Here is a 17,010-nt window from a genome sequence, read left to right as displayed (position 1 = left end):
TCGGGAGCTATAATTACGGCTGGATACCAGGCTAGAGTTAGCCAACCAACCATAGCTTACATAGATTGATAACATAATTTCAGATTCTCTCACCTGATTGGTCAGACTTTTTCATCAGCCTAAGGGCTTTGATAGAAAGTACCTTTACAAAGTTTGTCAACTGTTAAATTGATCACAGGCTGCAGACTTTAAAAAACAAGACTGATTGGTTTCGACATAGAACTATCCTAGAGTAGAACTCGTTGCCTGGGTGCAGTAGAAGCTTTAAACAACATTGAAGTAACTGTTGTACAATGTATTTGCCAAAGTTAGATGTAACAAGTATTTTAGTGTAATGTAACCAGCTCCTGCCATGCTACATGACTACGAAACTGATGTGTTACCCAGAAGGGTCATACCAGACAGATACTGATCATACAGATACGGGAGGGTGGTTATACCGCCGGCTATACAGATACGCGTGGTGAACAATACGAATACACGTGAGGCAACAGTACAGATACACGTGAGGCCTGCTGGACAGTGGGGGCCAACTGGATAGTGGGAAGGCTGTACACTACAGTTCTTCCGCGCATGTGGTAGGGAATGGATAGCAAGTCCTCTCCCGGCTGCCTCTAGAGTCTGGTCTGGTAAATGACACCGTGATGATACATGTAGTAGCAGTACAAAGTGAACCGGTCATTAATTGCCATGATGAAATTGCCATGCCGTCATCAAAAAGTCAACTGTAAGTAAATTATTGGTTTTATCCCTCTACTGTGCAACGCATAACGTCCAAATGTTCTGTTGGCATGTGGTTTAAAAGTACTCACTTGTCACTGGTATTCTGAATAATTTAGGACACTGAGTTTAAGATTAAATGGATGTCCCAGGAGGTTAGAAAATATCAACAGTTGCACTTTCTCATTTTGAGCCCTCCTGAACTGCACAACACATTACTCTGATGACTTATTAATTGAATCCAAAATTTCTGTAATTAACAGTTGCCATGTTGTTTAAAGGTACTCGCTTGTCACTGGTACTTTGAATAATTTAGAACACTGCAAATAAAAGGATATCCCAGGAGGTTAGAAAATATCAAACCGAGTTCAGGGTTCTCCCCAGAATTTTTTAGTATAGTGGAGGGGCTGGCAAAAATAACCCGCACCAACGCGCTGCACTTTCATGAAAATGGGTTCATTTGCAATGACAGAGGGTGTCAAATACTACAAGTATAATATATTGTTGTGATTCCTTTGTTGTGAAGTGGCAAAACAACTATTGTTTTGATCATCACTCATTCACAAGTTTTTGAAGACAATGCTGACTGGAAAAGTGATGCCACTTGGCACGAAAATCTGTCAATTGTCATTAATTTTAGCACAGCTAACATAGAAAATAGGGAAGAAACACACTAAATTTGAAAAGTAGTATAGTGGAGCTGGGCTAGGAGTATAGTGGAGGGCCTCGTTATTCCACCCTCTGGGGAGGACCCTGAGAGTTTCTGCTGAACTCCTGACTTGATTTGTGACCTGCCCCTAGGGCTTATTGTACAAGTGTACATAATCCAAACAACAACATTACACAACTGGTCAGTAAGGGCACGTAAATCATGGCTCTTTTTAATTTTAGATGAATGTACAGTTGCCAAGGTTCTCTCCTGTGGTCCGTAAGGTGACATAAATTATTTCTTTTTGTAGATGATTGTACAGTTTGCAAGGATTTTTACCTGTAATCAGTAAGGTCATATAGATTATGTCTCTTTAAAAAAAATGTAGACTAGGCAAGGGTTTTAGAAATTTTACTAAATTGAATATTCATATGTATCAGATCAATGTAACAATCTCTAATAAAATTTGAAAAAATTAAAGATAATGCTGACATTCAAGTGAAACAAATTGGTAAAAAGTGGCAAGAAAGGAAGGTTATATTATTTGAGTAATAATCGTTGCATTGATGTCACGGCGACATAGTGTCAGGCAAAAAGCAGGTGTTAGACAAAAGATTGATTTACATGTTAACTAGTAATTTCATCTGCTAATTTGAATATTGATTGGTAATCTGAATCGCTAATGTCATTTTGCCTGCCAGTTGTCGAATATCCCGGATGTAAACAAAAACAGCTATCGCTCGTATTCACTTCGCACCCGAGACTCATCCTGGCTTCTCCCCCGTAATTTAGAAAGTCGTTGGCAGGTCAGGGTCACAGGATTTATGGTCTAATGCTTTAAATAATGCATGCATGTACAGAAATGCGAAAAACGATAGTTGTCGGTGTCCTCATCAAAAATTTATCGGACATGGGTTTGGTAAAACAACGAATTCCCGAGCGTTAACCACAGTCTGGGTTGGCTGTGGTTTCTGAGGGCAGCCTTGACCACTGCCAGGTCGTACTAAGAAGTCTCAAGGTACATACGTTATGCATATTGCTGTAGGTGAAGAAATGTAAGGATCCAGCTTATCCATGAAGAGTTTTATCCAATAAGGCCCAATCTACACACAGTTTTTACCGACATCTGTGGAGATGTCGGGAGGGATCTAGAACGTAGGGGGCCGGACACCCATGGCGCTTGCAGTCATAAACATATAGCGCGATTTTCCAAATGGCATTATATGCTAATGAGCCTTCCAGAAGTCGGGAAGCATCTACACGCGCGCGAAGCTGTCGGGGACCCCTGCTATGCTATCGGTAAGGTATCGTACGAATGGTCCGGACCTTTTGGGAGAAATTTTCCCGATATCTTGACGGCGATATTGCAGTTCCATCTAGACGCTGAAAAAAAGCTGTCGTCGAGAGGTTGTTGGCTCGCCGATATCGGGAAAAAACGTGTCTAGATTGTGCCTAAGTCACTGTTTAGCAAAGAACAACTGAGTGCTTCATTCAGGACCGATAGTTGACTGTCTGTCACCTTCAGAATTTGAACCAGTCAGAATTGCCCTGAGGAAGGTGACAGACAGTCACCGAAATGTCGGTCTTGAATAAAACGCTTTGGTTATGTATAAAGAACTCAGTCCCAGTGTACATGTGTTATAGGCATTCTTGCAACATTTAGTAGAATGTCATGTACTGCACATCTTTCTTACATTGCACCTGTTAAACTTAAAGTCTTTGCCGCTTCCTATGGGATTTGTTAATTAGCCTCAAGCACAACTGGAGATAGAGGTAGAAATATAGAAAAGACCAAGAAAATAACCCTGACCAATTCATTTGCTTGGAGATAAAGGTAGAGAGTCATTTTAGACAGTCAAAAGTCTGAAACTGTCTCTTACATGACAGCTGTAAATGGTAAACTAATGCTCCTTGACAAATTCTATGTAAACAACTGAAGAAATTCCCTCAAATGGTTGTAATGAACCTTGTCACTGAAAATCCCATGGGTAAGAAATTTGTACCTGTCTGAAACAATTAGGACCTAGTACAGTAAGACCTTTCAGTCTGTCCCAGTCTGAACACATCTAAATACTTGAATATTATGCAGTCATTTTAAGTTTTAGCTATTTGTACCTATAGAGTTTACAACTGTTTGGTCAGGTGCCTTCGTTCAACTCAGTATGACCCCTCAAATTAATGTGTTTCCACTGTGAATCACTGTTTCAATATAAGAACACAAGTGTAGTAAATGGAATTAGTAAACATATTTGTTGTTATTCTGTAGTGATTCACAATGGTTAGAATTACTACTAGTACTTTAATTACTTTAATTATGGGGTAAACAAAAAATATTTACATGTGCAGCCAAATATGTTAAGTGACTGCCTCTGCATAAGGACAACCTGATCAATGTGACCACTGTTTGGTGGTCAATTATTTTCACCCCTTTACGCAACCCTATCATATACATGTACAGGGCACGAAATACTGGGGTTTTGTGCACCCAGGTGCACCCAAAATTGGAGCTGTGCACCCAATTTTTTCCTGTGGGTGCACAGGGTGCACCCAAATATTTTGATAGGCTTATGCATGTTAAGATGTCAGTATACTAAGTAAACACCATATTCTTGACATCTGTGTGTAATAGAAAGATAATAAAATGACTGTCATAGCACTTCCGATTTCTGAAGAGCTCCGTTCAAATTACTAATTATAATAAGTAGATTTGCAATTATGTTATTTTGATATTCTACTTTATTTTATGTGGTGCACCCAAAAATATTTTGGTGCACCCAATTTTCTAGTTTGGGTGCACCAGTGCACCTAATCCCAAAAATGAATTTCGAGCCCTGCCATCAGAATATTTCCACATTTTGTATTAGGTACATTTAAACTGGCCCCAGCATTTATATGTTTTTAAAGCCCATTTCAAATGTTTTTTTAAAGCGTGACACAATTAGTAACACACAGGTGAGCTCTTGTGACATGTTACACCTCAGTATCTGATCTTGCATTAGACACAGACTGAGGTGTACTGTGTAAGGGCACATGTTCTGGTCCAGTTGCCAAATAATTAGTTTAAGAATGCACCTCTCTCAGTGGTATGCCCTATGCCCCCAGCCCCTCCCTATAACAAGTCACAGTAGAGGTTAAAGCTACAAAGGTGCCAATTGTACTATTGTCTGGGTGGATTTAGAACGACTCCCACCAAAATAGCCCAAAGTATTCCGTACCTCGTACAACCAGGCATCCTTTTGTTCACCTGTGGAACCGTATATACAGTGGAACAATGTAACGACATTCATGCACCCAGACCTTCCCCAGGTGAAAAGGTAAATCCGATGGATCCATTTACAGCCCTTAAGCTGGTAGGAGGGACTAGCTGGGGAGGGTGAGGCTTGTTCGGGAACCATTGCTTTGGAACTTATTGTGCATTAAAAGTTGATATTTCTGCCTTTTGTAGTACAGTAGGGTAAAGTTTAATAGCTGTGTGTGTTTAGAATGGCTGCAAGCATATCATTTTATTACATTTGCCAAGGTTGTATATTTTCAATTGGTAGCACTTGTGTGTGTCTGTCTGTCTGTGTTTTCAACAAGGTAACTCAATAATGCACGGATGGATTTTCTTAATATTTTGCTTTGTGGATGGAATGTAGGTCTTGTATTAAACTGTACAGGAAATAGTGGTACCTTGGAAACTTATACTAGTAATAAGGACGTTATATTGCTCTGTGTAGTTGAAAAGTAAGAAATTTTTCCAGCTTGAATGTGTATTATGTTACCATTGTTGTTCAAATCCTGCAAAGAACATTTTGTGCTTGTTTTGTGCAGAACTGTCTCCATTACAATAGCTAGACAATGCAGCAGAATGGAATGGCTTTTCATCGGTATCTATCATTGTTAAAACAAGGCTAAGTGTTGACACGCAGGCAGATAAGCATAGGAGCTAGAGATAAAGTTATTTGCACTCTAGGTGGTATCAGTTTCTTGTCTAATTGCTAAGAGATAAGAGTAGATAACATATACACAATGCAACATACACAATGTTGGTAGGTGCCTACTCGAAGCAATTATTTTAAGACTTGAAACTTTCGTAGTGGATTATTTTTTTGGTGACCTGCACTGACACTGCAAATATGTGTTTTCAATGTAACTGTATTTCAACTGCAAATCTAAAACATAGCGAAAACCTCATTTTCCTGAGCACCAAAGAATAATACCACTGCAAAAGTAAATGAGTTTACAGTATACTAATGGTGTACCCCTTGTACACAAAGATTAACAGGTTTAGCTGAATGATATCTCTGTTTTTCTTTAAACTCTCCCAGAAGTATTGACTTGAAGGACTCTTGAAATCTCTTGACATGACACAGAGTCTTATACCATAGATTATTAAATTAGTAATAGCCTTTATTGCACATTCATGCCCTATCGGGCTAAGTACAGGCATATAGATACAAAGGGTAGTAAAACCCTTTTGCTGCGTCTTAAGTTCCTGCTTTAATTTGCTGTGCCCCTCTCCATTGTTTCACCAAGAGGTTAACCTCCTTGCTTACACATAAGAGTGTCTACGCATGCACCTTCGTCTTACTCTGATTGTTTCACCCTCAATGCTAAATTTGTGTAAACTCAATCTGATTTTTACATTAATGTGAAATATATCACCAGACCTGGAAATTAAAAGAACTTACAAAAGTGTTAGAAAAGTCTATATTTTCCTAGAGCCATTCTATTTTGTGTGTTTGCAAATGCGGTTAAAAAAACTGCTTGGAACCGTAAGTGACAAAATTTCTACTCTTTCAAAACTATACTTTTTATAAAATAAATCAAAAGCTGGTCAATAACTCTTATGTTAAAATCACAGACTTAAAACCACTTGTTCCCATGCTTCTAGGTAAGTTGATATATGTTGCCATGACAACATTAGCCAGGTTACTTTTGAGACAAAAGCTAGACGGTAAGTGTAGGCCTTTGTGTGACATTTTGCAACATAAACATCAGTCGAACTGTCTGCATCCATCTTTTTGTTATATACTACAACCTAAGAACCTGAAGTTTACATGATACAGTTGTGTGTAATATGTGCCTTACAGGAAGTGGCAGAAAACTTGCTTTTTATGGTTGAGTTAGTAACTTCTGAGGAAAAGCTCACCTCAGTCAGTACTTGAGGAAAACAGTTTTCACAATTGAAAAGTTAGCTACCTGACCTGTTTGAATTTTCTATTAGAGAATAGGCATTGCTTCATACATTAGTCTGCTTGGGATACTGGTAGAAAAGAAACTGGTAAGGATTTATTCAATATGATATTCCCCTCATTTCTGTCCATGAGAATATCTTTTATATTTTGCAATTTTTATGTTTTCCAATAGGTTCAATATTTAGCTAATATTTTCAAATTGAAATGGCATATCATAATATGATTCTAATGCAGTCTGCTTTTTTCATTCTACATTTGAAAAATGTTTCTTTTTTTCCCCAGTGTGTACGGAACTAGAGTACAAGAAGCTGGCATGCAGGATGGCTACTTTGGACGAGACCCTGTTTGCCCTTCAACAGCCGCTGTCAGACACAGTAGTCATGGACTCTGCTCACGAGTCCGAGAGGAACTCCAACAACGGTTACCATGGCAACAACGCTTACCAGACTCTCACTCCGCTAGATGCTGAAGACACCGAGGAATTGTCTTGCATCTGGAGATACATAGCTCTGTGTTTCACCAAGGTGTGGTCGTCCGCTTTGGTTTTGGTGGTGAGTTTCGTGATCCCCGGGGCTCTACTCTGCGTGGCACTCTTGGCGTACGAGAAGCCCGAGATCGACATCTCTCTCAACGCATTCCAGATCCCCAACCACATTACCTCAGAGCGAGAGGACTCGCTGATCGCAGCGCTGAAGGAATACAAGAACGCGCAGAACTCCGGGAGGAGAAGGCGGGATGCAGAGCACGAAGAGGAAACGCTCGCAGCAAACAGATTTCTCAGCAAAGACGACTTACAGTCCATACAAAGTCCAGATTTTCTGGAGTCTCTGAGATTACACAGACTACAAAGAACACACCGTCAAAAGAAAAGGGTAGCAAAACGTGGAACATCAGATTTTGTAGATCTCATGCAAGGGCTATTCAAGAAATCATCATCGCTAAACCAAGAAAACAAGCGGCATGTTAGGAAAAGATCAACCGGTGAACGTTATTACGATCAACACAAGGAAGCTTTCGAAAAGATACTCGAAGGAACGAGGGAAAAGGAAGAAGGAGGTCTTTTATCGAGAATAAAGAGGAACTTTTCTCCCGGAGACAGGACGGGGAATACTTACATCACTGCATACACACAGACACAGCCGAGGTGGAGGATGCAGATTATCTATGTAGCACAGGGGGAAGACAAGGTAAGAACTCTTACACTGATGGTCAAATCCTATTATCAGGTAGTGGTGGGTACCAGTGCATCATCGCTTACCCAAGAAAACAAGTGGCATATTAGGAAAAGATCAACTCACAGGTGAACATTATTATGAGCAACACAAGGAAGCTTTCAATAAACCTCTTTCCATTTCCAGTGGCCATGTTGGATTTCCCGGTGAAAACTTGTAAATGGACGATACTCAAAACAGTGTACAGTTCCAATTTTCTATCAAGTATCTGACTCCCACTAGCATTTTAAAATCCTGTCTACATCTTAACTCTGTAAGTTTGACTGTAGAAATAACTCTAAACTCAACTCTACTTTGCTCCTGTTTTTTTTTCTTGAACCTGTATTAGTGCCAAAACATGTAAACCCCTTCCAATATCTGCGGTCATTTTCTGCTCGGTCCACAACCCGGTCAACTGATTTTGTCAGGTCCATTTTTTTGGACCGGTTTTAGCAAAAAAAAAAACATGTTTTGTTTTTCTCCCAGATCATAATTTTTCTTTCCATTGAGTTTTGACATTGGGTACATCACATGTACATGTATACAATGTCATCCATTACTTCATTTGTGCATCAAGGGTTAAGGCTAATATTACCATTTGGAAGTTCTGCTTGTGAAGGTATAATTCGTATTCTATTTTGAGATAGCCTTTTGTGTTGTGCTCCTTTTTAGTGTGTAAAAATATTCAAAGGACAAGATAGAATGGATTTGTGCTCCTTAATAAAAAACTTTTTCACACGCTGTCTTCAGGAGGACCTGAACATCTTCACCCCCGAACGTCTCAAGACAATCCACAAGGTCGAACAGAAGGTCATGACGCACACCCACTTCCAGGACTTCTGCTGGAAGCCTGTCTCCATCCGCGAGGACAAGTCCCTGGAGAAGTACGACAACTGCGCCCCGCCCAACTCGCTCCTCACGTACTTCTTCCCGACCAAGCGGGACGGGAAGGTGTGGTACGACGGTCTGGGCGAGAACCTGGCTAGCGTGAAGGGAAGTCTGATGCTCGCTCTCACACACCCAACGTTTTACTGGTGAGAGGGCAGTCATTTTTATTGAACCTATTAAAGGACCATTTGGGACACTATAGTTTAAAGACTTATGAAGTGAAGTGTATCAGATGCTGGTATTCTTTATATCATTATTCTCAATTTTACAGATAATACATTATGCAATCACAATATTCTGTTCCATCAGAAATTTGAGAACGTGTTAAAAAATGGTTCATCATTTTCATCAGTCAAATGTCAAATCAGAAATTTTATGTCCCTTGTTGCCAGTGCTATCAGTTAACCTAGTTTTTGCTAGGGTTGGTTGGGCTCCCTTAGGCCTCATCAGATTGCTTATCCTGCACTTGAAGTCAGGGTTCTAGCCAATCTTCCGTCCTTTGACAGAATTTTATTCCTGGGGACGGACAAAAATTTTGTCCATTCCGTCCCCTTTGACAGACAAAAATTGGCATGTCAAGATTCTGTTTGAAACAAGCTGAGTCTACCTGCAACATTTGCCCCTCAAAATAAAGGAAATAGCATTTCAGAGGGTCTTGATCTCAAAATTTCCCCGGGGAGCATACCCCCAGACCCCCCTACGATTGTCGCGCTTTCGACAGGATTTCCATTAAAAATCCAGAGGACGGAAAAAAAATTTAGGCTGGCTAGAACATTGCTTGTAACTATCATTGTATAGCAATAATTGTATCCCTACGTTATGCAGGTTTGTAGATGAGAGTATGGATGAGAAGAACCTGAAGAGTCAGATCCTGAGGAGCGAGATCACGTTCGGAGCGCCGCTGAAGGGATTCCGCAGCAAGTCGGACAGAAAGGACGAACAAGACCAACAGTTTAAAGACTGGGTCATCACCTACATCGATGTCCTGGATTCTGTTTCAACCAAGTAAGTATCATAGTGAGATGAGGTTCAAAGTAAATTCACACAGACCGGTGCAATGGCAATGGGTAGAGTGTTCGCCTTGCATTCAGTAGGTCGTGAGTTCAAACCCTGGCTGAGTCATACCAAAGACTTTAAAAATGGTACATGCTGCTTTCTCTGCTTAGCACTCAGCATTTGGTAAAGAGTATGGAAGTTGAACACACACCACTACCTGTAGACCAGCCCCCTGCTGTAGTGATTGCACAAAACTGTGTGGCCCAGGGCTACTGAAAAGGAGATGGGCACTGCCCTATGCACCATCATGTGACCGAAGGACTTTGACTAAGTTCACACATCCATACATTTCACAATGTATACAAAATGTAGTCTAGTCAGGTAGGTGAACAAAATTCAATGTTTCTTTGTTTGCTATATTCGGTCTTTTGGTGTAACACACCCGTTTTGTACAGTATGGACATGCTGCAGAAAACCAGACTGTAAGCCTTAGGTCTGATCCAATTATGTTTGGAAGGCCCCCTGTTCTTTTTCTATAACTGAGGAGGGTTGTTTAGCAATCACCCAATGCTTGAGGTGTGGGTCTTCTCAAACATGGGACCTCCTTCTTTTTTCTACTTGAGGTGGCAGTACCAAACATGAAAAACCTTGTATCCTCCCTCATCACAGTTCATGACTGGAGTAGATTTTCTGATCCATATAGCTTCCCCTGAATCCACTTTTTGCAATAAAGCTAGGTCAGAATAAGTTCACGAATGCAAGCACTTGTTTTCAATGGTTGTTTTGGCAGAATGTAACAGTTACTGTAGTAGACTGTGATGAAAAACGTCCAATCACTTGTTGATAAGAATCAATGATTTATGGCGTAGCATTGTACAGAACAGGGTTTGTGTGTCAGGATAAGTGGCAAAAGTAGATACGATAGACAGTATGTTTCCTGTCTAAGAAGAATCAAATAATTTAGATAAGAAAGCCCTTCAGTGTTTCCAAGACGTATTTTCTTTTCATCCGATAAGGTACCAGTATTGGTATCAGATGTCTGGAATAAGTCCAAGAGGTTCAAAATTAACAGAGCAATGCCACTTCACACATTTGGCAATGTCAGTTCTACTATGACTCAGCATACAACACTCCTTGTCTGTGTTTGAAAAGTTGCCAAGGTTAAAAAAAAGCCTGGCACCAGAGGTCTGTTTATAGTCTGCTTGCAGGTTTGGCCCAGATCTTAAAACAGATACAAAACTATCGGTAGAGTATCCTTGTTAGGAAAGAAAACAGGGTACTTGTGTTGAATAAAGGGTAAAAGTACATGTAGAATGGTTTCTTTTTGGGGTACTGCACATGAAGGTTTATTAGGAAAAATTTGAAAAGGTAAGAAAAAGTACTGCTGACTTGAAAGACTGTATCACAGTATTCTGCAAAAATTATCCTTGATTGAAAAGTTTTCAGTTTAAGATATTAAGCTTTTAATCGTAGCACGTTGCGTTCTTCAGTTGTGACCTCAGACACGTCCTTTGTCTTTTTGTTCCTTCAAATTTATCCTTAAGTTGAGCAGTCATACTTAAGCGCAGTAAAGCTTGACAGTAAAGAAATGTGGCTTGCTTTGCTATGGCTCGTGTTTTTGATCAAATACACAGGGTCCTCTGTGTGTTGGGTTCTTTTAAAACCCAAATTTAAAGGACGATGCTAGGCTTTTGAAAACGTTTATTCCAGAGTCGACCTGCTTTTCTACCTTGTGTGTACCAGCCTACTGCCTCAGTGTTATTGGTCTCGCATCAAGTGCTAGGACCTTTGAAGAAATGCCAGCCCTTTGTCCTTAAGTGTTGCTCTCATACCCTCTTCAAGATAGTTGACTCTGATTTCATCCTTCATTTGAAAGCTGAAAAGTCAGTCTATGACAATTTTCAAAGCTGGGCAGCTCTTGCAGTGCTTGTAGTGCTCCTTTGGTCCCAGCATTTCAGGATAAGGATTTTGCCAGAGGGTCATCAATGTCTGAGTGGGGATGAGATTACAGCACAGACTAGTGGAATGTTAGAATTGGTTGGAAATGGAGGCTGGATTAGGTCTACTGACAAGGCCTGCAAAGCTAGATGCTACAAAGGATTTGCATATCATTTTTATTATTAATTTGTAACAAAACAATTCAAACAAGATGTTCGAACTAGATTTAATGCTGCAGTCCCACAGATCACCACAAGGGGCCCATAATCTAATCACTTCTTTCTATACATGTAGATGTACGTAGTACCAAATATTATCAAGATCCATCAAGGACTTCTCGAGTTATGCTGTTCACAGACAAACAGACCCACAAGCGCATGCACACAATAACATACCCTTCTTGGTAAAGGTATTGAACCCACTGTTAAGACCAAAGGATAGCTTACGGACTAAGTTAGATTATTCTTATTTTTATTGAATGGTTTATTTGACATAAAGGTCACATACAAAAACATCACACTTGCAGTCCTAAGACTGAATTGCGGTGAACGTTTAACAATTATCGTCTGCACTAGAACATGTTATAAAAGTGAGAAATTCTGTTGTTACAATAGGATTAAAAACATAATAAAGTTATTGAGGATTACTCATATTGCACTTTAAAATATTGCACGTCAACATTGCACAAGAAGAGAAATCCAACAATTCGGGTTATTATTTACAATATGTCTAGATTCTAGTATCGTAATGGACAATCGTAAATATTTCATCAACGCACTATAAATTTGATTTACTTATTTTTTGTATGGTAGCTCAGATATTGACTCTTTATTTCCCTTGTTTCTTTTACTCCAGGGAAGTAGGTGTTCTGTACGGAGGTCCGGCCATCTTCGACTACGAGGTCCTCAGCACGTTCTGGAGCGATGTGAAACTGGCGCTGATCAGTGTCTGCCTCATCTGTGCGCTCGTATTCGTGCTGACGTCCTTCTCCGCCTGGCTGACGTTCTTCGGCATGTGCAGTATCATCCTCAGCTTCATGGTGGCATTCTTTCTGTACCGGGTCGTGTTTCAGATCAAGGCCCTGGGTATCCTGAACGGAGTGTCAGCATTCGTCATTATCGGAATAGGTGAGAGCCCATTGGATACTATACAGTCAAAATTAAATTTGCAATTTTCAATCTATGGGCCGGGCCTTGCCTAGCCTGATTAGATCTCGCTTATAGCAGCCCGCCCAACTTCTGCCGGCCTCGGGAGGGGCCAGTTACAGCCCTGGACAGAAGTCTTTGTGTCACACAGACTAGAACCTGGCCCATATGTCAAAACTTTCATATCTGCCTACATGTATCTATAAATTATCCATATATTCCCCAAATATAATGCTAGCTCTCCTAGAATGGTATTAAGGAGGCTAGAAATCTGTTCTAGTGAACACCTCTGCAAAGGGACCACCTGACAAGGATTGAACCCAAGTCTCCCAGATACTTGAACTACCGGTAGTTGGAACCAGGAGCTCGACTGTGAGGCTGCTACCAGTTGAGCTACAGGGACATCCCCATGTTATTTATGTGAGTTTATGTTTGTTGTTCTACAGGGGTGGATGATGTGTTCGTGTTCATCAACACCTTCCGTCAGGCGGCACACCTGAAGGATCCCCTGCGGAGGATGGCGCACACGGTAAAGACCGCGGGAAAAGCCACCTTCTTCACCTCCTTCACTACAGCAGCAGCCTTTGCTGCCAACATGTTCTCACAGGTAAAGACAATTCCCAATCTAATATGTTGGGTATAGAAAAATATTGATAAATAATGCAAGACAAAAAAATACCATGATAGAATATAACATTGGATGACTGATTGCACAAACAATAATCCTGTTTAAATTGCCAAAAAGAATCACAATAAAAGAATAAAGTTCTTTCCAAATTCCTCCATGGGAAAGACAACTTCAGAAGAAATTCCTTGGGGAATGCATATGTGCAATTTTTTGAATTTTTTATAAAGTAATCGTAATACTATAAGAAATGCCTCCGCCCCTGAGGCGTCACCAAAAATCAACATGAAAACAGAATTGGGGAAATTCTGTACCTTGGCAACCAGTTTTAAGGATTAATCTTTTAAGTTGGTTGAACTAGCATTGATCAGACATGACAGTGCACAGAAGAGGCTAGTGCAAGATGCACGGAGAGTTTTTATTTTTGATCTGTTTGTTTTGCAGTTACATATTTTCCATATGCTAGCCACGTTCACCATGCATACACATGTAGCATGGCAAAAAGTGATCAGTGGAAGCGCAAATGTTAATCAAAACTGTGTTTGCATGGTTAATGAACTGTGATTAAACAAGATATATGATCGAGAATCACTAAATATTTCATGGACTTTTGTGAGGTCCTTTGTTTATGCTTGCATGTTCAGCGCAATAGCCATCAAGGTAAAAATGTAGGTAAGGGTAGCATTTTTTAAGTGGGTAATTTTTATCCACTGTGTCTAGGGCACGCCATGGTTCTAACCAGCGTCTGTCCTTCCCTCCGCCCTTTGACTGAATTTTGCACTGGGAACAGACAAAAATTGTGCACCTTCCGTCCCCTGTGACAGACAAAAATCGGCATGTAAAGATTATAATTGAACCAAGCTGAGTCTACCAGCAAAATTCTGCCCCTCAAAATAAAGGAAATAGCATTTCAGAGGGTCTAAATTTCAAAATTTTCTTGGAGAGCATACCAACAGACCCCTAGGATTGTCACGCCTTCTACGGAATTTCCATTCAGAATTCAGGGGACGGAAAAAAATTCAGCCAGCCAGCCTAGGAGTGTGTTTGGCAAATGGACACCTCTTGGCTGACTACACTCCCTGGCCAGTTTGGTACTATTTAATGCCATTGTAGGATCTGCTTGGAGATTAGGCTAGAACACTGGGGCACAGTATTGGGAGGCGGAGCCTAACCCTCTCCTCTCAATGCCTTTGACCTGAGTCAGGTACGCAGAGAGGAAACTCCTGTTAAGTGCCTTTCGCAAGGGCACAAGATTTGTAACATGACATGAGGACCTCTAGCTTTTAAGCCAAACACCCTGCAGTTGCACCACAAAACCCCACAGTGACCACACCGTGTTCCATTGCCATGTTTCCCATTAGATCCCGGCTGTGCATGACTTTGGACTGTTCATGTCGCTGATTGTGAGCAGCTGCTGGTTGATGGTGGTGCTAGTCATGCCCCCCACCCTCAACTTCTGGCACAGGCTCTTCTCATCGTGTGAGGCTGCATGTTGTACTGGGTACGTCTGCACTGCACAGCCTTGGTTAGCATGGAATATATAGATGCAGTCACATTGCATTAGACGCATGACTACAATGTATATGTATACTGTAACAGAACATGTACAAGTACAGTCAAACCTGTCTATAGTGACCACTTGATAGCCTTATTTTTACTGAAACAAACTCGGTTGCCCTGACTTAGACTGACAATCGTCACCACAGACAATTAATTGGCCACTGTAACCATTCACCATGTTTATACCAGGATTAGCTAGTAGGGATTCAGCCAGGCATGAGCTTGATCCCAATTTGAACCAAAAAATCCAACTCCTGAAAAAAATGTTCCGTGGATTAAGATTTCCTGGGTCAGACTGTTCATACTTCGCAGCCAGTTTGGTGAGTCCGGATTTGTAAATCTTGGCTGGTATGATGATCTGGGGTACTGCCAAAAAGTAGGTGTGCGGCCCTAATGCAGAATGTGGTCACTTTAACAGATTTGACTGTACATAGTTAGTGATTGTGCAAGTGTTGTGAATCTAGATTCCTAGAAGATGGGAGGCTTCATTTCATCAGCTTATATGCAAACATGATGCCAATAATGATACAAACATCAAATACAACATGTACTACCCTGCCATAATTAAGTCTAAGCATATTGACTTTGTGTATTTGAATAGATGCATTATGCTGGTAGCGGAAAATCATTTTTGCCCAATTTTGGTTAAAAAGAGCTGTTTGGTTCCTCCCAGGTGCTGCAGGTGCAGCTGTGCAGCTACAGACAACCTTCAGCTGCCACCTGATGTGGAGTGCTTCCTGTCTTCCCATGATCCTCAGCAAAGCAGCGGCCGTCAGGACAGTGAGGATGACATCCCTATGCTGACAATGGAGGAAGTAGGCCTAGTAGAAGGTACTGTAAACACCTCTAACTTGGTCTAAGTTAAAGTTTGCATTGATTTAATTGCACAGTAAGAAGAAAATTACATGTTGGCATAATTTCAAGTGTTGTAATCACATTCTGTGTGTAGTTAATTTGAAATACCGGCGGTTTTAGGTTGGCAGTTAAGCAGTCACTGCAAAAACCTGGAAAATAAAATGACGGCAAAAATCTAATAAATTACAGTATACCTCCAGATTTTTAGTATTTTTTTGGCATACATAATGTAGGTCTGTTTGTTCAAAGGTGCCAGGCAGTTCGTGTTTTGGAGAACTTCAGTCATTAGCCTTAAACATTAAATATCTGCTCTCAAAAGAAGCCAACACACCTATTGAAAAGAATTGACCCACTGGTGTATACCTGACTGAATATGTAGCAAGCGGTATTCCACTAACGACTGTTATGTACCTTCCAAAAGACAGCGAAGCCCCTTTTGAGGTATTCTGAGCCTGGACTTGAACTGGAATCAGAAGCTCAACTGTTAGGCCACTACCAGTTGAGCCACTGGGACATCCACAGGAAGACTACATATAGCTGTGTTGTAGTTTGTCAGGGACATAGTAGATCTGAATAACTCAAACTCAAACCTTACCTTTTCACAGATGTGCAGTCTGACGATGATGTCATGCTCCTAGACTTGAACATGGAGGACTTACCCATTCTACAGCAAGAGGGGGAGAGGATGGAAGATTCCATTAAACAGGAGGGGTGTCATCTGTCGGTCAGGCTACAGGGTCTGATGTACCACTATGTTGCAGTTCCTGTTGTGAAAGCTCGCTGGGCCATTGTAGGTAAGTTGTGTGATGCATGTTTTTATGTCATACTTGGGCCGCAAAAACATTTGATACGGGTGTTCCAGACTGGGTGATATTTTTTCATATCACAAAGGCTTCTTAGTTGTATCACACAGGCTTTCATCAATGAAATAGAACGCACTCTATGCCTGAGTTGCTATTTATGAAATCACGGGTGCAAGCGAACAGCGTTCTTTTGTTGAACTTTTTCTCGATTGATGTTCTTAAAGTTAAAGAATAAAGTGTTATGTCCAGTTGTTTACATGGCCATGCTAACTGGTTCCTAGGCCCTGACTGTAATATTATCTCCTGTTGTGTCCAGTTGTCTACATGGCCCTGCTGGCCGGTTCGCTGGTCCTGACTACATGTATATTAAAGATTATTATCTCTTGTTGTGTCCAGTTGTCTACATGGCCCTGCTGGCCGGTTCGCTGGTCCTGACTACA

The 17,010-nt window shown here is 40.8% G+C and overlaps 1 protein-coding gene across 1 annotated transcript in view; it reads left to right on the top strand.

The window, feature by feature from the left end:
• Positions 1-17,010, top strand: part of LOC118430181 (protein dispatched homolog 3-like) — a gene marked incomplete in the record, with an annotated part of 33,679 nt that overhangs the window by 1,639 nt on the left and 15,030 nt on the right. Inside the window, 9 exon segments of the mRNA XM_035840890.1 lie at positions 6,832-7,736; positions 8,511-8,794; positions 9,474-9,653; positions 12,438-12,709; positions 13,174-13,334; positions 14,714-14,853; positions 15,586-15,743; positions 16,373-16,561; positions 16,887-16,918. Coding sequence (XP_035696783.1) covers positions 6,832-7,736; positions 8,511-8,794; positions 9,474-9,653; positions 12,438-12,709; positions 13,174-13,334; positions 14,714-14,853; positions 15,586-15,743; positions 16,373-16,561; positions 16,887-16,918 — 2,321 coding nt within the window.

This window comes from Branchiostoma floridae, chromosome 14, assembly GCF_000003815.2.
Source record: "Branchiostoma floridae strain S238N-H82 chromosome 14, Bfl_VNyyK, whole genome shotgun sequence".
NCBI lineage: Eukaryota > Metazoa > Chordata > Leptocardii > Amphioxiformes > Branchiostomatidae > Branchiostoma > Branchiostoma floridae.
The sequence above is the reverse complement of the archived record's forward strand: the minus strand, read 5'-3'. Positions and strand labels throughout refer to the sequence as shown.